This window comes from Ylistrum balloti, unplaced genomic scaffold, assembly GCF_031769215.1.
Source record: "Ylistrum balloti isolate Yb309-2 unplaced genomic scaffold, AGI_CSIRO_Ybal_v1 Utg369672, whole genome shotgun sequence".
NCBI lineage: Eukaryota > Metazoa > Mollusca > Bivalvia > Pectinida > Pectinidae > Ylistrum > Ylistrum balloti.
The window spans coordinates 242,130-268,788 of NW_026781917.1; the positions used below are offsets into that span (position 1 = coordinate 242,130).

The window sequence follows — 26,659 nt, forward strand, 5'->3', positions numbered from 1 at the left end:
ACACGAATGATAAAATCTGAATTCTCGTTCTATTGTCTTTTCGCCCCGAAAAGGCGAAAGAAAAGCAAGCCAATCAGTGACATTAAATCTCATTTGTCTAGGTTTAAAAAATCCGCTTTCAGTTGTCAATTCTCTCCTTTTCGGGGTGAACAAACGAAAAAGCGAGATTTAAGGTTAGTAAACTGCAGTCTCTTCGGGCGAAAAGTTGAAAGAACGAGAATAAATGATTGTTAACGTCCATCTATCCGGCGAAAAGACGTCAATTTAGGTCATTTAGGGGGCGTGCATTTTCTTGACTACTCCGTATGGCGTGCCGTGTTTTCGGGGCGACCTTCTATTCCAATATTACTTATCCGATATACAAAGAAAGAATTGTTAATTTCCAACTTAATATTATTTAGTATAGTCTTTACTAAATGAGTGAAGTTTTACAGTTCCCATCATGATATAATTGGGAATTATTCTATTATCTTGTTCGATATGAAACTGGGCGTGTTTGATGTTCGTTAAAATACCCGGATGTTTTCATTGTATTTAACTTTGTTCTTATTTAGGTAGTTGCTTTCTCTCTCGGAACATCTGGTCTTATTGATTTCACAATCTCCGTCTTGTTATTTATTTTGTTTATCAGTGGTTTTGAGACGGTATTTTTCTTATAATTCTATTATTATGTTCTATGTAAGTTAACCATGTTTTCAAAGTTATGTTATGGTGAAAATCTAATACAACAACCAAGAAAATCGAATGGAGAATTAGTAATTCTCACTTCTATAGTAATAGATAGAAATTTTAAAAAATCAAAACGTTATATGATCAATGATTATACAAAAGATTTTAAATGTATCGTACAGCTGTTTCGTCTGTCTAAGATAATCCTGGCAATGCGGGTATGTACAACCAAAAATTCACTCGAATTTTCATCTGAAGAGGGTTTAGCAGGCAAGCGGTGCGGATATGTTTATCGTTGGTTTTACAGACGTCAGTTTAATTTACATTATCATATTCAGAATATTTTCTATGGATTCTACTTATCTACCATAGACATAGAATTAAACTAAAAATACCTGTACGACATGGATGTTCCGACCGTTGTGCAAAAGAAGTTTTTAAATATGACCTTTTAACCTCGACGAACGACTACATATTACAAGGTGTAGAACTTGCGTTAGCGTGTAATTAGTATGAACCGAATCTGTTGAGAAAAGTATAACTCTAACTTAACTTGCCATTAAGGGGAGGAAAAATGGCCGTTTAACAGATTTATTGTGAGTCCCTTGAAAAAATCTAGAAGGTAACTTACACAGACATACAGGCACATTGTAAACAAACTGGTTATACAGATAAGAACGGAGGCAGTCACAAAGAACCTAATACATTTAACCTAGGTTTCAAACCATTTCAATCCTAGAACAACCAATTATCGGTATGATGCAAATTACTTAGTCTTTTTGAGTCTATTGTATTTTTAATTTTTTATCATTTTTACTATTATTTTCTCTCCTGTGCTTAAGATGAGGTAAACTTTGTTCGTGTTGATGAAGATAAAGGTGTATTTGATCCGTGACACAATAATATGGTTGGCTTACTTGCTTTCTTAGGACATGCTATCTTTTGTTTATTTCGTTATTTCGTATTTCAGTTCACATTTAAGTCTAAAATATGTATACATTGTGTCCGGGTAACTATTCTTGTGATAGTTTGAGAAAGAAGCCGACTTTATAGTCCGATTACACTTCCATATACTGCCAATGGCACTTAGAAGGGCTCCCCTTCCGACCACATTACACTGACAACTGGCGGACAAATTTATAGTGCAATCACACTGAAGTATATCATGAAGGCACTAATACTGACAACGGACGAACTAGTCGTAACTCTACCAAAACGCTGTTCGTTAAGCAGGGAGTAGACTCGTGCTGCGAGCTGAGGATTGAATTAAGTTTGCGGACATACCATTAAACTGTAGTTCAGTGCCTATCTTCCAGCGATCACTATTATCGGGTTGGAATTAGCTTCTTCAAAACGCTTGTGTCCATTCAAAAATCACTAGAAACCCTCTTTTGCACGAAGATAAATACGAGTTAAAAATATTAACATGCTTTAACTGCTATTGGTAAAAACAACACCATTTAATGAAAATCTTTATACATATCTTTTTAAGATATAAACTGTATTTATCAACAATTGTGTAACAAAATGTAGGGCGCTATAGGCCACGAGGAAAACCACGTAGACAGGCACGACACCTTTGTACCCTGAACGTTCGATTTGGCAACTGAAATACTAATGCTGGTCTCAGATTGCAATCATTTCCACCAAGTTGCAAAAATATGACTGAAAACATATTTTTCCGTTTTTTTGTTTGTTTTCTTTTTTGTTTTTGTTTTTTTTTTAAATATTTTTTTTTACCGAAAATTGCTAGAAGCATTTGTCTAGAATTCTGAAAATGGAAGACGTGTTGTGAATTTGAAGAAAAACGATCGAAGGGAAGTTGAAGCCCCTTTTTGTGTCATCTAACTTTCAGATATCTTACATTAAACTTGAACACGTTGCATTCCGGGAGTCGTAGAGAAATCAAAATTGTGTCCTTTAAGATATTAATTAGATAGGAACTACCCGAATTAAGAAAAATAGACAATCATGATCATGTTGTTTTGTGTTGAGTCAAGTAAGGTGACACATTTGTAGTCATTTGAATTTGTTTTATTTCTTCAACTGTAATTATCATCAAAAATCTCGTGTGACTTTTCCATCACTACACCACATCTCACGTGCAATAAAAAAACACGTGTACGTGCGCTGCATTCCTGACTATGCATAACAGACCTTCTAAAGGCTCTTATTGAAAAAACACTGACTTGCGGTTGATGATGGACGGGAGATAGTGAAAAAAGTATTTAAATTTGTTTTTTTTTTTTAATTTTGATTATTTTCTCGTTATGCCTTCAGTATTTCGGTTATAAGTATTAATCAGACATTTGTTGTTATCGGTTCTATTCTGTTGACCGTATGTCGCTTATTTTTTACTATCACAGCTTCAAGATTCTGTATCTTTTTCTTTTCATCTTAAAAGATTTTAATAACCTAACCTACTAACATCTTTCATTCTTTCATTATCTTTACAATTCTTAATATTTATTCAAAGATATGTCAAGCAAAGACGGAAAATAAACAGATAAAATTTAATGTGTTATCCGTGATTGCCTTAAATACACCACAAAATATGTTCCCATTGCAAGACAGTGAGACAACCTGTTCAATTCGGCCTTCCCGTAGAACACACAACATATTGATCACATCATATGGTTATACGGGTACAGAGGTCATATTCGGCAGCTTTCAATAGTTGAAGCAGACAGATACTAGAAATACTAGAAAGTCAGATATGGTTGGTTGGTTGGCTGATTGGTTGGGTTATGTTGGGTTGAGTTGGGTTAGTTGGGTTGGGTCGGGTTGGTTGGTTGGCTGATTGGTTGGGTTGAGTTGGGTTGGGTTATGTTGAGTTGGGTTGGGTTAGTTGGTTGGTTGGTTGGCTGACTGATTGGTTGGGTTATGTTGGGTTGGGTAGGGTTAGTTGGTTGGTTGGTTGGCTGACTGATTGGTTGGGTTATGTTAGTTGGTTGGTTGGTTGGCTGACTGATTGGTTGGGTTATGTTGGGTTGAGTTGGGTTGGGTTGGGTCGGGTTAGTTGGTTGGTTGGTTGGCTGATTGGTTGGGTTATGTTGGGTTGGGTTGGGTTGGGTTGGGTTGGGTTGGGTTGGGTTAGTTGGTATGTTGGTTGACTGATTGGTTGGGTTATGTTGGGTTGGGTTGGGTTGGGTTGGGTTGGGTTAGTTGGTATGTTGGTTGACTGATTGGTTGGGTTATGTTGGGTTGGGTTGGGTTGGGTTAGTTGGTTGGTTGGTTGGTTGGTTAGTTGGCTGATTGGTTGGTTGAATTTAATCGCTTAGTGAACACTGAGTCATTTAGAGACGGGAGATCCTTAAAGTAGCTGATTGCTACCTCACTGAACAACATATGGGAGACCCATCGCAGAACAATTAAGATAAAGTATCTTGCCCAAGAATAAAAAACTATATCAGCACAGACAGGTCTGTAGTCTCAGTTTTCTGAGAAACACAAACTGCCACAGGTAGTGTGTCGAACCACGCATCTCAAATCTTTACATGAAGTTGTCAATATTCTGCTTCTTTAGTTATCACGGCTCCGATATGACATGTTTTTTCTCAACATAACGGCATATAGTATAGAGGGGTCTGAGTACCTTTTTGTGATCTTTATATGTATTTTTTAAAATTTAAGTATAAAATCTCCATCTTTATTTGTTAACACAAGTATAATCCATGACGCCATAAAGCTGTGACGTCTTAATACACAACAGAAGCAAATTACAAGAATCAACATTTTAAAAAAGTGATATAAAACAAAATTAATTAAATGGAACTTACATCGGAAATAGTTACAGCGGAGGAGTGTTAATGTCTGGTGATTTAGCCCGCTGTCTTAGTGCGCTTCAGTAATTTTTAAATCTGCTGGTGTGGTTTTTTTTCCTGGTGCCACACTGTACCAGAAATATCGCTTTGACAATAGTCACGCGATAACATGAAAGTAGTTTTTATTTTATACGTCGAGTATTAATGGCAATAAATAAATCATTAAAGATAAAATATGTACTCGTCTTGGCCTTACCTTGTGATTAATTAATTATTATAGTTCGATGATATATATTGATGATTTACTCATATCTAGGTAGAGCCATATAGACGCGTACAAGTATATCCCTGCTGACCAAAGTCAGTCAGTGAGTCGATCAAGATTCGCGAAGTCCTATTCAATAAAAAATATCTTTTTTTTTACAAATCCTACAACGATAAAACAATTTCTTGAAAATGTGGATGGTAGCCATCCCCTTTTCCCTCCTCCCCCACTTTTTTGCTACAAATAAGTGCACAAAAACTTCATTTTCTATTCAATTTTTATGACGTGGGTAAAAACATTGATACTTTTCGAGAGAATTCCGAAGGGTTCCGACCATTTACCTCCATTTTCATTTTTCTTCTTGTCGACCTCAACAAGACAAAGGTGAATTCGTGACTTTTTAAAGACACTATACGGTGTAACCACACACATGCAAACACAAGCATTTCACAGGGTTAGATAAATTGTATCCGATATACATTGTATGTGGGTGTGTCAGGTGTGTGAGTGTGTGTGTACTAAACCATACCTCCCTGTATAAACCATTTGTCTTTGTCATATTGAGCCAACAACAAAATTGTCTTGTACGGTTTTTGCATTGATACCATGTTCATACAATGTCATATTTTTATCACAATATTTCTGATGAAATTTGACCGGATGTGAAGGTCAAAAATCGATATATTAAATAAATTTCACAGGAGAATATCTAATGTAAGGGGAATAACTCGTGCACCACTTTCAGTTGTCATATATGTAATGTGATCTGTGTATTTCGTAATCATCTGTTACAATATCCTTTAGGGTGAATAGAGGGGGATATCAACTAATTATATGACTACATAATATATACCAGGAAAACATCCACTGATTTTATTTCAAAATTTATGAAACTGATCGTAAACATTTTACAGTGATAATTTGGGCAGTGTTTTACTTCATAAATCAACAACATTCCAATATACAATTCATTGGTAACTTTTCTTCAGTTTAGTAAAAACATTATCTTGACAAAGCAAAACCTAACACATTTGAATTGCAGTTTAACAAAACGGAAAGGTTGAATCAGTCCAATAAGTTTGTTACATAGTGAATATATCAACTGTGTTCGTTTTACAACATATATCAACTGTGTTCGTTTTACAACATATATCAACTGTGGTTGTTTTACAACATATATCAACTGTGGTTGTTTTACAACATATATCAACTGTGTTCGTTTTACAACATACATCAACTGTGTTCGTTTTACAACATACATCAACTGTGTTCGTTTTACAACATATATCAACTGTGTTCGTTTTACAACATACATCAACTGTGTTCGTTTTAAAACATATATCAACTGTGGTTGTTTTACAACATATATCAACTGTGTTCGTTTTACAACATATATCAACTGTGTGTTCAACTGTGTTCGTTTTACAACATATATCAACTGTGTTCGTTTTACAACATATATCAACTGTGATTGTTTTACAACATATATCAACTGTGGTTGTTTTACAACATATATCAACTGTGTTCGTTTTACAACATATATCAACTGTGGTTGTTTTACAACATATATCAACTGTGTTCGTTTTACAACATATATCAACTGTGATTGTTTTACAACATATATCAACTTTGTTCGTTTTACAACATACATCAGCTGTGATTGTTTTACAACAATTGTGAAACAAATTATCTCAGCTTTCATGTATATCTACCACTTATTTCTGAAAAGAGTGTCTTGTTGTCAAACACTTTTCATGTTGTCGATTCAGTGAGACTTATTTGAAGTAAGACAAGTAGAAATAGATTGAATATCGCTGCCTAGAAAATGCGATGGCCGACCAGAGTCAGATGTAAAACTGTCAAACATATTTATGAAAGACTTTCGAATGAATTGGAATTTTTCTGTGTCATGATACACAAATACCTGTATATGCAAATATGTCTCCTAGAAAGAACATAAACAAAAGAAATAAGAAACAGGTAAGTGTTGTCATGTTAAAGGTACTTGATTTTAGTTATACCCATGGAGTTGTGGAAATGATCGTTTATATATATTTTTTTAATCAGGGATTAAGGTATCAGGGTCATCTCTGATCAAAGTATATATAACGTCAATCCCAAGTTTTCATATATTTCTGTACTATCCGCCCCCTCTACTACTTTTACGGCAATAATGGATCACTTAGCGAAAAAACGATCCGTCAATTTGTGGGAACAGGATTTCCACAACTACTGGGTATTCATAGAATGATAAAAGTATATCCTTCCGTGTTATGTTAAAAACATTGATAAAATTTGCCATATATAATTGAACAGTGAAGTGGAGTGCCATACTGTGCCTTGTTACTTTCCAGAAAGACAACATAATCAAAATTCGTTCACTAAATTTTGTTTTATACTGTAGAATGACTTGTTGAAAGTATTTATTTATTTTGTTATTTATCTTAATGTCATTGTATTTTTTGTTTACCGCGGAACACCTGCCCTTTTCTTTTTTTTTTATTACCATTAAACGTCTTCCGGTATTTGTAGGACATACATAGTATCACAGTAAAATTTTCTCGTTTTGACGGTCATCAATAGCGATAACTGTAGCTTCACCATTATCATCAGGTGTTCTAAAGAAACCTTTTAAGTTGATAAGTCTGGCATTCTTAATGGTACATTTGGCAAAAGATATATGTAATTCCGAAACACATTCCCACTGAAAGAAAAAACTTTCCTCGGCAAGTTATTTAACGGAACTCTTCGTTTTAAATATATTGTGCGTTTCCTACATATAAAGGGAAATAACTCTAGCGAATTGATAGGAATTTTTTTGAGACTGTCGAGTTAAGGGAAATAATCCCTGCAACAACTTCCGGTACAACGAACACTCCCGCGGGAAAATAAATGATGCTGACTAGGTATAAGGAAGATAAAACTGTCAACATTGCTGAAATAAGTGGAATTGTGGCGATACTTTTGGTAAGAAGATGCAAACAGACGTTTTAAAAGCTTAAAGTGTGATTTCTTAGCATTTTAAAGTGTTATATTTCAACAACACAAGGTTAAGTAAACATCCTCGTTTGTAAACAAACACACGTTTTGTGACTTTACCTGTCCAGATTTACCTGGTATTTTGAGTAAGCGATGCATTGATTTGACACTTCGTATTTCCTGTTTAGATCGATAGTATTACCAGCCGAGTAAACTTGGCATACTTTGAAATGACTTAAATTTAGCACATTCAGGTATGAAATCGAAAAAGAAAGTTATGGAGGGTTCAATTCAATTCAATTCAATTTTATTCAAAGGACCTTACGGTCCATAAGGTTGAACATAAGCATGTCCAAAGGGTTCTGACAATCTGGCAATTCATTTTTGTCTTAGTCGCAGTCAGTATTCTCTAGGCAAAATAAATTTAGGATAGGCAATCAGAACCCTGTAGGACTAGAACATAGTTCTCTATGCAGTAGATTGTGCTCATCAATTTGCATATATACATCAGATATAGGTACTGTGGGTAAACAAATACAACATTTTACCCTCTTGTTTATGGTCGTTAAAAAAACATTTCTTTTTCACACAAATGTACCATATTAATTACATCACAGGAATCTGGATATTCTAATCTTAACATTTTGTGTCACAAAAATACATCCTCGATACTCCAGGAGTTACAATCACTTCTGCTCTCTGGAACCTTTACTGGCAAAATTGATGGCACAAGCATCGTCATTTGATTTGTCAATAGCAGGGTTCAGGAGAAAAAATAAACCTGAACAATCACTGACTAATATGCTCCTTTTGAAGATAACAAAGGTTGAACACCCAAATTCAAAGTCAGTCCAACTTACCCTTAAAAATGACCTCAAGATTTGTTTGATATACTGCAAAGGATGAAACTAGTCTTCTTGTCTTACCCACAATGTGCTGCACATGGAACCTTAAACTTTTTCAGGAAATGTTCCACGGGTGCAGTGAGTGACATTGAGCTCAACCCCTGAAGTATCATGGATGCATATATATAGAACATCCAATCCCTGTGGTTGCACTCGCTTGCTGCTTTTATTGCAAAAGATTATGTTTGCCTACACAACTCTGTCATTTATAGATGCCATGAATGCCATATGTTGGGATAGTCCTTTGATTTAGTGTATCCTGACCATTATGCTAGATTTGTCATGAACTGATGTCAACAAAGGATCTCATCATCTGCCAAAGACAAGTTCAGTTTGTGTAAGGTTTCCTGGATTGAGAAGTTTTATCTTCAGATCAAAAAGCTTTGATTGCTTGCACTGTAGCTATAAATGTGACTGGATGTGTCTGAAATTCTCCAGGAAACATTCATTTACTTGCAGTAAAGATTGAAATTAATGATCTGTTGATTGTACTTAAGGAAGTGCTTTTAACTTCAGGTAGAGTCAAGGTTTATGGATCTGAAAGAAAACTGAAAGAAAAGCAAAATGTCTACAATTGAAAAGATGACAATCCAGGGAATCCGGAGTTTTGGTCCAGAAGACTCCGATAAACAGTTGATAGAGTTTTACAGTCCTCTGACTCTGATACTGGGACCAAATGGAACTGGGAAAACTGTAAGTTTATCATAATGTTTTATGAAAAATATTTGTGTTGTTATATTTGCGGTTATACTTGTTCACTAGTGCAAGATTCTGTGTATCACTGTTGCTCATTTTTGTGGTTATTGCATTGGTAACTTTCCAGTTGATGCATTAGATCAAACAACAAATATGTGTTTCCTGTGACATGTTAGAAAAAATTTGTATGTTGTGTATGATCTATATTTGTATTATTTACAGACGGTTATAGAATGTCTGAAGTATATGACCACAGGGGTGATGCCTCCTGGATCAAAGGGCGGAGCTTTTGTACATGACCCAAAGGTGAGATATTCAATAACATTTCACTTAAACAAAATAAGACAATCGTTTAATCAATTCATTTGTTTGTTTAGTTCATTTCTTAGGTTTCAGGAGGATACTTCTTGGCATAAAGAGACCTCATCATATTAATAAATGAAATAAAAATAAAGATGAGCGACTTCTGAAGTCAGGATTCAAATTACATTACCCTGTAGTATATTCTTGAAGTACAAAGTTATACTACATTAAAGTTCACTTTAGAATTTTGTTTGACTTTTACAGGTGGCACATGAAAGAGAGGTCAAAGGTCAAATCAGGCTTCAGGTCAAGGATGTAGCCAGACAAACAGTTATTGTACAAAGAAGTTTACAGGTCACACAAAAGGTATAAGGTCAAAGGTTTACTTTGACAACATGTTCATGTGACAGTGAATGATGTTCTGACTGTAGAAACTGCTGAAAAGGGAAAAATGTGTCACCAGGAAAATGACTAGATGAACAGTTATCACTGACTTGGTTTAACTGACTCCACTGAGAAAATTATATGGAGATTACAAGGAAATGATAGCATAAGAAAATGAATCTTACAACACTTTGGCTTGATAGAGGGGAATACTGGATCTGTTGTGATGGGGAATTGCGTAATTTGGTTGGTCATGTGATCTTCTCCTATTATTAAAGTCAACTAGAAATTTTATCAGTGTATGGGACTTCAATTTACTGGAGATATTTTACAGTGGATATATGTGTATATGGAGAGTTGGAAACTTGAATTTTAAAGACCACACTGGGATGATAGGTTTGATTTGTTTTTGTTCGTAGTTGAAGAATATCACAATGAGAACCCTGGAAGGAGTGATCACCAGAAGAGATGCAGCAGGGGAAAAGAAAAGTATCAGCTCCAAGTGTGCGGAAATGGATCGTGAGGTCTGTTGTACTACGGGAAATTTATCTGTGGAGATTTAAAATCGTTGGATAAGATTGACAGGCTATTGTGACACGAACAATAAATGGAACCAAATATCGTTTCAAAGATCATTAGCCAACAGCAAGCTTTAATGTCTTAACCAATATTTGCTCCAAAAAGGTAATTATTTCATATGGCTTTGGCTTTTTAAAGTACAGAGTTTGACAAGTGTTGATTTATTAGAAGTTACATATGGACGTAATATCCTATTCTAGTGTGTTTTGGAATGTGATACCCTGTCTAAAACATGTGTTTTCACCACTTTAGATGATAACATCATTAGGTGTATCTAAGCCAGTTCTGGAGAATGTAATCTTCTGTCACCAAGAGGAATCTAACTGGCCGCTCAGTGAGGGCAAGTCACTGAAGGAGAAATTTGATGCCATTTTTGCATCAACTAGATATGTGAAGGCCCTCGACACTATTATGAAGTTAAAAAAGAGTCAGGTTTGTACATTTAAAGTATGATTAATCTTAGCTGACATAAGTTTTTATTACATTGGTAAGGACATGACTTAGTTCATACAACGGTTTTAATTCTGACTTCTGATATTACTGACATCTAATAGACTAGTGTTGTGTATATCTTTTTAGCACTTACTGCATTTTTCCAGAATTTTTGGCAAAAAATGTTCCTGATTTCATGTAGTAACATTGAGAAATTTTGCCTATGAATCTATATATGTATTCATATACATATTACATTTTAGATATCATATTCATTTATAATTTTGTCTTATCGTTATGTTAGGGTAACTTTCTGAAAATTTCTTGAAAATCACCTAACACTTAAATAATGTATTCATTGTTGTTATGCACAGAGGTTAGAAAAAAGAACAGATTTTTTCTTCTGCATTACAGGACCTAGACCTGAAACTGTTGAGACAAGATATCACCTACTCTAAACAGCACAAGGATAAAGCAGCACAGGTATGGAGTGATTACAAGAATAGTTATTGCTGTCAGGATGCTTGTTAAAAATAGCACTTGTCTCTCTGTATAAAGTTGCCACCTTTTTTATACACCCGTCGAAAGACGGGACATATTATGTTTTCACGTGGGTAGGTGGTGGCATATAGGTTTCCGTTCAATAACTTGAATAATTTTTTACAGATTAATTTGAAACTTCACATGAAGGTTTATTACCATTAAAGCCAGATCGAGAATGATATCCAAAATTTTTCGCCCATTATTTACAGAGTTATGGCCCTTGGTACATTTGCAAAATAGGTTTCCAATCGATAACTCGTGAAATTTTTTAGATTAATTTGAAACTTCACATGAAAGTTAATTACCATAAAAGCCAGGTCAAGTTTTATAACCAAAATCTTTCGCCCATTATTTACAGAGTTATGACCCTTGGTACATTTAACAAATCCAAAGAAGTTTTGGAGATATGCAAGCTCCAACACAAAAATGAGATCTGGAATTCCGGATCTGCACATTAAGCGTGGAAACGAAACCGTTGTTGCTCAAAATGATAAGGAGAAGGTGAATGTATTGGCAGATTTTTTCTCGAGTGTATTTACTGTTGAACCGCAAGGCCACATCCCAGTTCTGAACAATTTTACAGTTAACATTCCATGTGTCAATACTGAAATATCAGAACTGCAAATATACAACATTTTAAAATCATTGAACCCAACAAAATTGCTGGGACCAGATAATATTCATCCAAAAGTACTTCAAGAAACCGCCGATATACTAAAAACACCCTTATGTGATATCTTTAACTCTTCTCTAAGATCTGGAGAACTTCCCGAAAGCCTGAAGGAGGGTCAGATAACTGCCATACACAAAAAGGGGGATAAGAAGGCACCAGGAAACTACAGGCCAGTTAGTTTAACCAGTGTACTAAGTAAAGCATTGGAGAAAATAGTCAGAGCAAGAAAAATGACCCATCTAGAAAATAATGATTTGTTAAGTAAGCACCAATACGGCTTCGTCAACGGAAGGTCAACTGTTTTACAGATGCTAAAAGTTATTGATCATTGGACAGAGATTATCGATCAAGGAGGATCAATCCAAACAGTTTACCTAGACTTTATGAAAGCATTCGATACTGTCCCACATCAACGGCTATTAGGCAAGTTAAAGGCATACGGAATATCACAAGAAATAACCAAATGGGTTCAGAGTTTTTTAACTGACAGGAAACAGCGCATAACAGTAAACGGGGAAACATCTGATTGGAGGGCGGTAACAAGTGGGATTCCCCAGGGAAGCGTTTTAGGTCCGTGCCTTTTTTTAATCTATATCAATGACCTTCTGGAATATATTAATGTAAGTACATATCTATTTGCAGATGATACGAAAATTAGTCATAACCATAACTCGAATCTTCAGGAAGATTTAGATAAGCTTCAAAATTGGTCGGATACATGGCTCCTAAAATTTCACCATGACAAATGTAAAGTTATGCAGGTAGGAAAGAAAAACCATAATATACCATTACATTTATATAAAAACGAGGAAAGCAGAAGAGTCGAGGCTACATTACAGTGCATAACGAAAATAAAGGATCTTGGAATCATAACAGATAACAACCTCAATTTCAACCAACATATTCACGATGCAGTCAACAAAGCCAATAGAATAATGGGAACTATCCGAAGAACGTACACATATTTAGACAACAAGACATGTTGTTTATTATATAAAGCGCTTGTACGTCCACACCTGGAATATGGGGCCTGTGTATGGAATCCCTATATGCAAAAAGATATAAATGAGGTGGAAAATGTACAAAGGAGAACAATGAACAAATACCGGGAATGAAAGACCTAAGCTATGAAAACAGGCTAAGGATCCTTAAATTACCATCATTGAGGCACAGAAGATTGAGAGGAGACATGATCCAAGTATACAAGCTAACACATGGAGGATATGATAGTGCTGTCTCTGAGGGTTTACTGGTCCCGAACATTAACAAAATAACACGAGGACACAGTCTTTCTTTATTAAAAAGGAGAAGCAGACTGAATTTGAGAAAGTACTCCTTCAGTGAGCGGGTGGTTAACTTCTGGAACTCCCTTCCTGATGCTGTTGTCACATCACCAACAGTCAAAACATTTGAATCCCAATTGGATAAACATTGGAGTAATTCCGATTGCATTTACAGTCATGAAATAGACAATAACAAACTTATTCATCTTCGGGAAACTTGATAACTCAGATCTGGATATATATAGGCTTTAAAAGCCTGCGTCCAGAACTATTATTATTATTGTTATTATTATTATTTGCAAAATAGGTTTTACCTCAATAACTTAAGTAATTTTTCATTTATTCTTGAATAGTTTTGGACAGACGTATATTGTTCCACCCTGTGGTACTCTTGTTTGTAAGTTGTCTCCCTTCTGTTTCAGTTGTCTCTATCTATTACACTTAACAAGTTGTTTTGTTTCTTTATAAATTTTCTACCTTCTTAGTGAAATGTTTCCCCTTCTCTTTAAGTTAAGCTGACATTGACTAGTTTGCTAAAGACACACCACATCACCGTATGTACATTCACAACAATATCATGTAATGTATATCTTCTTTCCTAGCTGGATGCTGATATGAATGAACTTGAGGTCAAGTTAGAAGCATCTAAGGAGTCAGTGGTCAAGGTGGCAGAGAAGTTGGTACCAATTGAGGTAATTAACAATGAAATGATTAGGATGTTTTGTCATCTGAAACACTGATTCAAAGTGTAAAGAGGATTGCCATCACAACCAATAGAATGACCCCAAACAAACGAAAGTTGTAGGATTTTTTTGCAGCTTCTATAAAAGGGTTATGCTTTTCATCCTGAATTTTGCTTAGGGCTGTTCCAGTAAAAGAGCTGCCTCACGCTTAGTTTAATTAAGGGTTTCCATACATAGAATTTAATTGCTAATTTACTAGAAATAATAAACAGGAAATTTAAGAATGGAAAAAGTGATTTATTATTGGAGGTCAGGAGTCAAGTGGATGTTTTACTGGAATAGACCTAAGTTATAATACACATATCATGAACAACTTCATTTAGTAAGGAATCTTTAAGATATATAGAAAGATTTAACATTCTTACATTTATCTAGGAAATAGGCCACATCCACTTTATGGATTTTGTTAATTGACATGATGGAAAGATAATCTATAAAATTGTAAGGTGTATATTTCAGGAAAAACTAGACCAAATCAGTGTAAAAGCAGGTGAAATTTACAAAATTCAAACAGATGTCAGTAAGTATTCAAAATAGTAAGATTCTTTATTAATGATTTCCAGTAGATATGAAAATACTGTCATTTTAATCAAATTTACTTTTTGCAAATTTCATTATTTTTACAATTGGCAAAATTTCCTCCCCGTGAATTTAGACATGGGTAATAATCAACATTACCATCTAGTATATTATAGCTAGTTTCACAAAAGTTAATCTGTATCAACTTTTAACTGTTGATCAGTTTTATTTGACAACTAACAACTGCTAACACAAAATTTCTAACCCTGTGATACTCTTCATTTATTTGAAGATCTGAATGCTTCCACAAATTTTTTCCTCTTTTAAAACTGAAACCTGACAAGAGATTAGGGAAATTGACACCATTTCAATAGACAATGTTTTAATTCGTGGAATAAACACCAATTAAAATGTCTATATCTCCAATTATAATCCCTGATGTCAGCTAAACATCAGAGTGAATTGAAACAGATGGAGAAGGCAGCTGAGGAACTACAGGAAAATATTGATAACGAATTCCAAGGTAAAATATAGTAAACATAACATGATAAATGATATGAAAATACTGAACTACCATTTTGTTCAATGTTTTGTATGTTACAGTGCTACATATCTTAAAATAGATGATGAAATGCCTCTGGTATTGTCCATATTTTTTTAATTAAAGGTCACTATCAGTGTTGTACTGCAAGTTTTTTTTTGCATTTAAGTTAAGAAAAAACTATATATGACTTTATATGATTTTTTATTTAAAAAAAAAAATTGGGTGATTTGATTCCATGCTCAAAAATATTAAAGTTTTACGACATACAGGCATGTAATATAGTGATGATCAATTTATTTTTGAATAAGCCAATGTCATCCTCACCAAAATGTTTGTTCTGTTTGTATCTATGTTATTATACTCTTACCTTTGTTCTTCTTTATTGAAGGCTCCACTGAGGAACTAAAAAAAGTCCTTGCAGATTTTCAGAGCAAGGTTCAGGAGAGGGAGGAAAAACTACAAGAGGTAGGCTTGGGGGGAATTAATTTTCAAATCCGCTGAAGTTATATACAGTAACATTTTATCACTGTCACTAAAGAGAAAAAAAGCTTGGAATGGCAATCATTATTGAATTGATCTGTCAAAAGATTATTAGGAAAGTTTGCAGGGAATTGTTCTGAGAGTGGGAGATTAGGTATAAAAAGTAGGGCTGGTGAATGAAAACCAGGTTAACATAAAGCTATCCTGTTCAGTCTTATAATATACCCTTAAAGCTGGTGTCGCATCAAATTAATAAAACCCAGTTTTTTAATGATATTGTATAAAAAGTATATGTATTTCATTTCCTCAGTATCAGCGTCGCAAAGAGGACCTTTCAAGAGATGTTGACCGTGTGGTAAAGAATAAAAATGACACCCTGGTTGACGTAAGCAAACTGGAACAGGAGGCCCAGGTATATTTCTGTATTGATGCTTATTTGCCTGGGTTGAAGTTTTCGTGATTTTCATTTGAAATAAAACAATTTAATTTTAACAAATTCAGATGTTTCGATCTGGATGTAAGTTGATAATCTTTGATTGCAAATATTGCTCTTGATATCAAGTCTCAAATTCCTGATTTTCTTGTATTTAATTCAAACAGTAGAATGATTCAACAATATCTAATAAAGAGTTGGGCATAAAAATTCAAATATTGCATAGGTGTAACAAACAGTAGGTATTACCTGCCATTGAATCTATTGAAACAGTTGTTATTATTGAAATATCCTTGAATAATTGGAGACTGCCAAGTCAATGACAGAACCATTGCAGTAATTACTTATATATGTCTGATTATGTGTCTGATTATTTAATGGATCAGAATTTCAAGATCTTATTAATGCCTCGCAAGATAACAAAAATATCACTGTTTCAGATGTTCACATCTTACAATGGAGAAGACAGAGATACAAAACTATTAGAATTTAAACTAAATTAATGCATTGTACAATTTTATGGGAATATTTTGTTTTAGAATCATAAAGAAAATACCAAGAGACGAGATGCCTTGATTCGACAAATGGCTGACAAGTATGAATTTGATGGTATGTATAAGTACACTAATGCATTCTATTATTATAAAAAATACCTTTTGTTGAGTAACAATTAGCTGCCCAAATATGCAGTTGAGGTTGACGTTTGTGGTCATTTTTATTAACAGAAAATTAATGTGAAAATGTTTTGATATACTTTGGTTCAGATTAATTACTTGGGTCTTGGTTATCTCTTTGTAGCTCCAAAAACTATATAAACAGTTACATATTTTACAATTTTTGACTTTTAGATTTGTAAATCCTTGAATGAGTCTTATATGTAAACATTCTTTTTATTACATGACAATTATAAATACTGGGTGCAGGTCAGTTGTGTTTGTCCAGGAACTCCACCTTTCCTCTACTTCCTAAATTTGGCATGTCCTGTTAAAAAAAGTCAAGCAACAATAAACTAAACTGAACAATCATATTTATGTTTCATGGGTCTTTCTGTTTCAAAATGTCCACAAGCTCTCCTTTCTTTAATAGTGGCAAATACACATTTTCTCGCAGGACCTGGGTTTGTCTTAAACCTTCCATTGTTAACTTAATATACACCTTTGTCCCATTTACATTCAGTCATATTTTTGATATGTTTGTATTATTTCAGGGTTTTCAAGAGGTGAAATTACTGAGGAGAAGTATCGTCAATTTGTTGAAAATATCCGCGAGAAACTTGTTACGATGGTAGAAGAAGGGAAACAACTCAAAGTATATCACATCAATGCTTATTTCAGATCAGGATCTTTATAAACACTGCCCTCATTAACAATCATTATTTTGAATTTGTATATTTTATGCATGTGTGGTAATTGAAACTAATACCATTTATTGAAAATAATTAGCTTGTCAGTGAGAACTGAAAATACATATACTTTCATATCTCTCATATCCTCCTTGAAGTAATAGGGAGTGTCAAGGGAGAATTTTTTGGTTTTTTTTTTTTTTTTGTTGATAAAATATATATCACCAAAATTGATATTCAGAATTTAAAGAAATTAGTGAAGAAAGGTTATAGTATTTCATTAATGTTGTATTTTAGGATTCTAGAATTTCAGAAGCATATTGAAAATACAACTTTGAGATAAGTTTCACTGAGTATCAGAAATTTTTGTTAAAAAAATGTGTCATGGCATTTATAGTGTATCAGTTTTTTATCAGTTGGTGGAATGTGGGCCTAAGTAACATCAGGTGAACACTTGTGGTGTGTGGTTCGGTTGTGGTTTCACAGGAAGTTGAGAAACAAACTGTGCTGGCATGATTGTCTTCTTTGTCTAGAAACATGACTCTAATTGTACTTGATGGCATGTGATGTTCCTCCTGTATGTTGTTCATTGAGGTAGCTACCAGCTTCTATAAGGAGATCCTGTCTGTTCATGGAGCAATTACCCAACAAACCAACCATAATGGGAACACTTTAATGTGGGCAAAGTTTGTTCTCAGTTTCACTTCGATAAACTCTGTCCTGATCATAGGTGTTGATAGAGTGTTCAGACAGGAAAAACAAACCTTGATTAATTACGACAATGCTAGACATAGTCACAACTATATGTGTGCCACTTTCAACTAAAATATGACATTTTACTGAATTGAAATTATACTTTTTAACTGATTTAATTGAAGGCAGACTTTGAAAAACAAGAAGCAGAGCTACAACAGAAGATGGATGATTTGAGAGAGAGTAAAACCAAACTGGAACAAAATGAACGCATCAAGAAAAACATGATGGTGAGCACTTTCATTTTTTTTTATTTTCGATATGTTAGATTGATAAATACAATATACTGTAAAATTATTAATTTTTTGGGGATTCATTTTTGTTTAAATTGTGAGTACTCTAAATCCATGCATCTATATGTCCACAAAATAATCATCTGATGAAAATTGAAGTACTATTGAAATTTATCTGTGAAATCAAAGGCCGACGAAAATGTACATTTTTGGAAAACCACAAATATTAGCCCCGAGAAACTATATGATGTTACAGAATTGTTTGATGTTTCATCGAAGTTGTATACACTGTTGAGCATGTACATGACATCTATTGTATCTCCCTTATATAAGTTGGTATAAATTGGTCAGAAATAACTGTGTTTTGCTAACGGTTCCTTGATGTGTGGTTATGCCCTCGTCATTTTATAAAGAGGCATAAAGCAGGCCTTGAATTTAACATTTTTTGTCACTTGCTGAAAACAGCAAGTGCCGTAAATTTGTATTTGCTAAAATGACTTTTTACTTGCTATTATTGCAAATCTCTATGTTCAAATAATGTGTTTTATGTTGTGATTTATAATGTATTACCTTGCTTCATCCAATATTTATCAACAATATAGAAGAACTGGTTTGTCCTAATATTTTTACACTTTGAAAATCAAAACTCAAAACAATTCTGTGAAATGTTAGGAATAGACAGGCACTCACAGTTTGCATCTGATGAATCCACTTGCTGAAAACAAGTCATTATTTTTTCTTCTTGCAATTCTTTGATTTCTTCTTGCAAATAGCCAGTAAAAAGCCTTAAATTTGAGGCCTGTAAAGTGCTTTTCATGTCTGTCCGTTTATCCGTCCATCCATCCTGTCCATAGGCCAAATTTGATAACTTCTAAAATAAATGCCTTGTTTTTAAGTTTTCAAAAGTGTTTGTATCCCCCTGCATGGGGATATTTTTCATGCAAACATTTCCTGGCCTTATGGAACCAGTTGATTACTTTTTAATTAGTCCTATTCATGGTTGTTTTTGGCTAAATTCATAGTTATAGTCCTTTTCATGGTTATTAAAGAATGAGTGAAATGAAATAACCAGGAAACATTTTTATAATGAATCTCAGAAAAATGGCTGTATAATGTGAAATTAGATGTGCACTAATTAGCCCACACTGTAACAGTTGCAGAATATTAGTCTGATAAATTAAACAACTATACTGGAAGTGTAAACGAGCACAAAGATATGCTTTGTTACAGTGATTTGCAAATCACAGTTAGGAAAGTATTATATATCTGATATATAATACCTGATTTATCTTGAGTTATTGCCAGATAACACAGATGACAATGGTTTTGTTGACAGGCAGACAACACAGACAAGATGAAGCAGATAAACAGGAAGTTAAGTCAGGTAGAGGCCTCAGCGGGTAAACGGGACCAGCTGACTCGGGAACTCAAGCGTGCTGTACGTACAATGTCCTGTAATTCTGATAAAGATAATATTTTCTATATCTATGGATTCAAATATCCAAACTTTCAGTCAGGGAAAATCTTGTCTTCCTTCTGGGGATGGGTATTGATTAAGCACTATTTTAACATGTGCTAAACAAGATTTAAGAGACAGGTCAGCAGAACAAAAACAATTACATATAAATAGATACAGAATGGCATACCACAAATATGTGTTTATGTTTGTTTTCTGTTGAGTATTATATAGTATATACAGTTATTTGGACACTGTATGTGAAAAAAATCAATTTTTTTTGTTGTTGAAGATAAAAGAGTTTCTAGAATTCCCTGTATTTAAATGTAGATAGTCTAGATCCAAAATTCTATATAAGAAGTGGATGCACAAAACCATTGAACAATTTTTGATGTCCCTATACATAATTTGAATATTACAATATTTTTTGGTTGTGTTTAGGACCATGACCTGCAGATGGTAGAAGAAAGCCTAGACGTTGAAAAGACCAAACAAGAAATCTCACAGCTTATCAAGGACAAGACAAAACTAGATGAACAGATAGGGGCACTAAGGTAACAAGTCAGACTGGTCACACAGATAGGGGCACTGAGGTAACAAGTCAGACTGGTCACACAGATAGGGGCACTGAGGTAACAAGTCAGACTGGTCACACAGATAGGGGCACTGAGGTAACAAGTCAGACTGGTCACACAGATAGGGGCACTGAGGTAGTCAACAGATAGACTGGTCACACAGATAGGGGCACTGAGGTAACAAGTCAGACTGGTCACACAGATAGGGGCACTGAGGTAACAAGTTAGACTGGTCACACAGATAGGGGGACTGAGGTAACAAGTCAGACTGGTCACACAGATAGGGGGACTGAGGTAACAAGTCAGACTGGTCACACAGATAGGGGCACTGAGGTAACAAGTCAGACTGGTCACACAGATAGGGGGACTGAGGTAACAAGTCAGACTGGTCACACAGATAGGGGCACTGAGGTAACAAGTCAGACTGGTCACACAGATAGGGGCACTGAGGTAACAAGTCAGACTGGTCACACAGATAGGGGCACTGAGGTAACAAGTCTCACATTATTTTCTTGGAAGAGAAAAATGTACTTTTCATGTTAAAATTAGTCTGTCTTGTAAGGTAATTAACTTGAAATTTTTGCTTATTTTTCAGAAATACAAATTTTATGATAAATAGATTCTTACACTCAGAACGATGTGATATGGAATTTATTAACCTTGTTAAATGATTGATCTGTCACTTATCTGAAGGCTCCTTATTGAATTTGTTTCGCGAATTCCATATTAACATTGATACTCATTGGTGATTCTCTGTTTTATCTGCGATTCAATTTATTTCTTATCCAGTTGTCAAACTGATGAGTTGTAAATATCTTGACTTGATTTCATATCATTAAATATCCTGAACTCAAAGACAATTTTGGGTTTTTATAAAATTACAGTTTAGATATTTCAAAGAATACACAAACAAAAGACAAGGAAAATCACCATTCTTACCGGAAAATCAGATCAAATTTCAAATCTATTGTCTTAAAACAATTTCTTTGAGAAAAAGGTCAGGTTAGCGCATCTGAAAATTAACTGCCGGGTTTAGACATCTGGGAAAATGTGTCAACTGTTAATGTCATGTTCCACTTTGTATCACATTTTTCTCTGACAAATAGAACATGATATTACGCGGATTTCACTGTAGAAGATGGTGATTGCTCTACCTGAGTTTTGCAATCTGTAGCATCAAGTGATAATGTGAATTGAATTTCTACTGGATTCCTATAAATCAATGCTGTCCATGTTATTTTCAGTTCAGAGATGAACCGCCTGCATCTCCAGTCGAGTGCCCAAGCACAATTAGATGTGCTGAAGAAAGACAAGATATCTAAAGAAGAGACAATACGACGTCTGTATGTTGTCCAGTTGATAACCACTTTTACATAATAGATAATTCAAAGTTCTTATTTAGTGTTTTGTTGATGATCTATTATTATTTTAATTAAAACTAATTGAAAATCATCAGATTTTGATTAATTTATTTGATATGAAAAATCATAATCCATAATTGCTATATATGTAAATTAAATGCAAGTGAGTAGTGTATTTCCATTTCCATTCATTTTAATGACAAAAATACATGTACAAGAACTCAGATAGGAATGTTTTCAACACTGACCAGCTTCACATCACAAGTAAGTAGTGTACTTTATTCCTTGCCAGCTCACCAGGGCAAAGTTACAAGTTTCAGCCCCTGAAGCACCCTTAAAGTTGTACCCTTATCACATGACATTATATTGTTATACAGGTACCACATGTTGGCACAAAAATTTGCCCTTATGAATCGTAACACAGTGAAACAGGTCGACAAGGAATAGAATATACAACCTATGTAAGATGTGAAGCTGGTTACTGTTGAGAACACTCCTACCAGATGTCTTGTTATTGTGCCTACTGAGTCACTCCCTCCTTACCTTGTGGTATCCTTTTTCCAGCGATTTACCTGAGGACCTTATAAGGGCTGTTGTTTACCCACTAAATCAATGAAAATAAAACAATTCTAAGATTGATAATTTACAGTAGAAGAAAATCACACTTATTTACTACATGAAAGGTATGCTGGATGATTTGGTTTTGGCTGTACAAGTTTTCAGTTTTATCCTGAAGACTGCGATATTTTACTTCTAGGCGAACCAAACATGAAGACACGTTATCCTACTTGATGGGGGACGTACCAAAGAGTAACATCCGCGGCCAGCTGGACAGCTATATCACGTAAGCTGTTTTGTGTTCTTGTTATGTCTTGTATGTTCTGTTGTTTTTCCATCAGTAATGATAATAAACATTCATTTTACAAAAAGTGCGAAGCAAGTTTTTCCAACTTATATTAATCACTCTTGTTGGCTCGGATGGAAGCATGCAAGGAGTCTTAGTGCAGGAGGAAACCTGAGTACTTTGGGAAAACCCACGTGGTCGGGCAGGTGACCCCATACCTTCGAGCTAAAAGGCAGTTGTGAAAATTTCAAATACAGTTAGAGAAAGAAGTATCATTGAAACAATGTAAAAAAGTTGATAAAGTTTGAAATTTAAGATGAAAAATAAATTTAAAATAAACGACTTGAAATTACAGGAGTCAGAATGAATCTGTGAAGAAACTCTCACAAGATCTTCGGAAATCTCAGACATCGCTGTCATCTAAAGAAGCAGAGAAAAAGATGATGAGGTCAGTATTAGTTAACATACGGAAACTTGATGTTTGTAAATAATATTTCAACAAACTGTTAACACTGTCACATTTAAACATAATGACGTACCAGGAAACCTCTATACACCTTTGATATTGTGGACAGTGGTCAATGTTAAATGGCCATTGGTCACTTTTGACCATTTTCATGATAAAAATTGTGTACAAGATGAGTCCAATGAACCTATCAACAAATTTATTTCCTATCCACACCATTGTATTGTAGCATGACGTTTAACACCAGAGTAGATTTTAGTGGTCGTTTGTAGAAGTTAAAGGGTCAAAGTTAATATTTGTGGAACATCTAGATGATTTTGAAATACAAAAGGCATATGAAATTTTTTTTTCTGTATTATCAAATTCCACTTACCTGTTGGAAACTCATATTTTTTTCAGTGAACAGCTGCGAAAGAAAGAAGATGACTTAAAAAGTAAGTATGATTTCCTGATAACAAAATAGTTCTAACAAAGTTCTTAACTCTGATTAGGAAGAAGTCATCCCCTGGAACATCGAACAAGTAAGAAAAACTGCCAGTGTATTATCTTACTGTAAAACCATTAATTTTTGTGGGAGTTTATTTTTGTGGTTTTTATGGGTACTTAACTTGTGTCCACAGTTTACTGAGCTCTGTTCATCCACTAAATCAATTGTCCATGAAGTTTAGAAATTTTTCATGAAAAGCAGTGAAAATTGGGTCACATGAAAATCTATGATTTTGTAGTTACAATTTCTAGTCGACCCATTGATAAGATAGTATTTTTATGTCAATTTCAGTTTTATCCTGTTATAAACTGCTTATCAAAAATACCTGGGATCATGAAACAATCTGAAGTTTTTGTTTACTCAATTACGTACTAGTACTTTTTTTTTGTGATGTTTTCTGTAATTGGTGAAATCAAATCTGAAAACAGTTGAAGACTTTGAATCATTTTGTATGATCCTGTGGTCAGAATTTCTTCAAGAATTAAAAAAAAAAAAATTATGTTTTGTTACATCTGAAACTTCACTAAATGTTTTTGCTGTAGACATGGAAGAGAAGATATTTTCTGTGTGTGGGAGTCAAAACTTTGAGGATGGGATGGCAGTTCTGCAGAATAAAAAGGCTCAATGTCAAGAGTAAGTGCAATGAACATGTTGTTGGTAGAGTCAAGTCTAAAAGTTCACACCTGTATCAAGATGTTTATATCATACAGTGAACTTGCTAATAAGTTCACCTTGCAGTTTTAGTGTTGAGCTGACTCACTGACTGTGAGTTGCAGGTAATGATTTAGTCCCAGAACTTACCACAGGATGAATGTAACATTCAGAAAATTAATTAATTCCATACAGATGGACTTTGTAGAGGGCAAGTAGTTCTATTCCTTTAACAGAAAGTGATTGCAGGTCTTATGGTATCATTTTGTGTATCTACAGTTCCAAGGGATCTCTGTTGGGTGCTGAACATTTCTATAAGAAATATGTAGAGAAATTGGAACAGGAAGAACCGTGCTGCCCTCTTTGTCGTCGTGAATTTGATACCGAACAGGAAACAAAAGAACTTGTCCTAGAGGTAATATGGAAAACGATTCATTAATTCAACATTCAATTCCAGGATATTCTGTTCGAATGAAAAGATGTTGTCACTCTAGAAATCATTATCTGGTAGACAAACCACTCCCTCATTGATCAAACTTTCCTTTTAATGTGCTTTCTTGATATTCTGTCTGTCGCAGAAATAGCTCCTGTCATAAAGTAACACATCTCTGATTTAGCAATGCTTTTATGGTGATTCACAGCTGAAGGAAAAGCTTCGACAAGTTCCTGCCAAACTGAGGAAGGCAGAAAAGGACTTATTGGAGTTTGAGAAGAAATATGACGCTATGATGCAACTTAAACCTCTCAAAGAAAATGTGAGAAAACAACCTTCGTAGGAACGTCCTCCTAAATTCATGATCACAATAATCATTCTATAATAGAGAAATAAAATACTATGGTTTTTTTTGCCAGTGTCTAATTTACTCAAATATTGCAAATATTAAACTGGTGAATTTTGAATAAGAAAATGTTGAATTATATATTTTAAGTTCCTCTGTTTTGACACCAAATGACAAGACTTGCACTGGACAAAATACTTTGTATGTTTGTTCTATGACATTGTTAAAGTATTGGAAGATTATTATCCTTTATTTATTTTACTTTACTATAAATAGAATTATTTGACAGATGTATTTATATCACTAATTAAGAATCATCTTTAAAAAAGCATGTAAGATGGATTCAAATTCCATGGTTTACCTAAATAAAGTGCATTTTTACTTGATGTTGGTTTGTAATTTAGAATTATAGAGCTGTTTTGATTTCTGTTGTAGATGAGTATACTGGAGGAAACGGAAATCCCAGAAATGAAGAGCAAAGTGAGAAAGACAAATGAAGAAATAGAAAAACTGAGGACAACAATAGCTGATGTAAGCTTCACCACAGTACCAATGTCATTATACAATTCTTAAATGTTAGAAAAATGATAACTCTGTTCTAAGAAGTGATATATGCATTGTCATTCTGTTGTATGTCAAGTCAGTAGGTATGTTAATCATGGAACTCATGCTCATATTTATGCTCAAGTAAAATGTATTCATAGGAAAACTGCAAGTCTCCACCTCAGCATAGGAAAAATAAAATACTTAAAAATACTGTTGAAAACACTGTATTATTAAATTTAGGGACAATCAATTGTAGGTCATTGATACTTTATGGATTTGAAGTCCATGCTCATGGAACTGATGACCTTTGACCTTGTGGATACATACAATTGTATTTTTTTATATAAGTTGTCGTATGATGACCTTTGACCTTGTCAGTACATAGTACTTTGTTGGGTTGATTTCAGCTGACTGATGATGACCTTTGACCTTGTTGATACAGCTGACTTCATTTGTTTGGTTTCAGCTGACTGATGATATCATTTGGCCTTTGACCTTGTTGATATGTTCAGGTTTCAGTTGACCGATCATGATCTTTGACCTTGTTGATACATCTGACTTCTTTGTATTTTTTTTTAGTTGACTGATGACCACGAGACAAAGGAGCAGGATGAGGACATGGCCAAACAGATCCAGCCGGACATTGTCCTCATGGATCGTTATAACGGTGAAGTCACGGAACTGGATAAAAAGATTGCCACACAAGCAGCTAATCTGTCAGGGGGAGGTAATTCTTTCAGTTAACACAGTTAATGTTCTATACTAAATTACAAACCAGCAATGTTTAAATTTATGGATGAAGATCATAAATTTATACATAGAGAGCGGGAAGTTGAGTGATAAAGTCACTCTACTGTAAATATACTTATTATGTTTATACATAGAGAGTGGGGAGTTGAGTGATAAAGTCACTCTACTGTAAATATACTTATTATGTTTATACATAGAGAGTGGGGAGTTGAGTGATAAACT

General features: G+C 34.3%; 1 protein-coding gene across 1 annotated transcript in view; it reads left to right on the forward strand.

The window, feature by feature from the left end:
• The first annotated feature begins 7,604 nt into the window (after positions 1-7,604).
• LOC132562841 (DNA repair protein RAD50-like) overlaps positions 7,605-26,659 on the forward strand; it is a 33,118-nt gene continuing 14,063 nt past the window's right edge. Inside the window, exons 1-26 of the mRNA XM_060227618.1 lie at positions 7,605-7,665; positions 9,099-9,275; positions 9,501-9,584; positions 9,846-9,947; positions 10,385-10,489; positions 10,797-10,976; positions 11,391-11,459; positions 14,078-14,167; positions 14,678-14,738; positions 15,183-15,260; positions 15,670-15,746; positions 16,072-16,173; positions 16,734-16,803; positions 17,402-17,502; positions 18,415-18,519; positions 19,859-19,960; positions 20,420-20,532; positions 21,798-21,896; positions 22,672-22,758; positions 23,114-23,206; positions 23,624-23,658; positions 24,254-24,344; positions 24,642-24,777; positions 25,004-25,117; positions 25,577-25,672; positions 26,267-26,414. Of these exons, the coding sequence (XP_060083601.1) occupies positions 9,147-9,275; positions 9,501-9,584; positions 9,846-9,947; positions 10,385-10,489; positions 10,797-10,976; positions 11,391-11,459; positions 14,078-14,167; positions 14,678-14,738; positions 15,183-15,260; positions 15,670-15,746; positions 16,072-16,173; positions 16,734-16,803; positions 17,402-17,502; positions 18,415-18,519; positions 19,859-19,960; positions 20,420-20,532; positions 21,798-21,896; positions 22,672-22,758; positions 23,114-23,206; positions 23,624-23,658; positions 24,254-24,344; positions 24,642-24,777; positions 25,004-25,117; positions 25,577-25,672; positions 26,267-26,414 (2,467 nt within the window). The 5' untranslated portion in view covers positions 7,605-7,665; positions 9,099-9,146. The remainder of the gene's footprint in view (positions 7,666-9,098; positions 9,276-9,500; positions 9,585-9,845; positions 9,948-10,384; positions 10,490-10,796; positions 10,977-11,390; positions 11,460-14,077; positions 14,168-14,677; positions 14,739-15,182; positions 15,261-15,669; positions 15,747-16,071; positions 16,174-16,733; positions 16,804-17,401; positions 17,503-18,414; positions 18,520-19,858; positions 19,961-20,419; positions 20,533-21,797; positions 21,897-22,671; positions 22,759-23,113; positions 23,207-23,623; positions 23,659-24,253; positions 24,345-24,641; positions 24,778-25,003; positions 25,118-25,576; positions 25,673-26,266; positions 26,415-26,659) is intronic.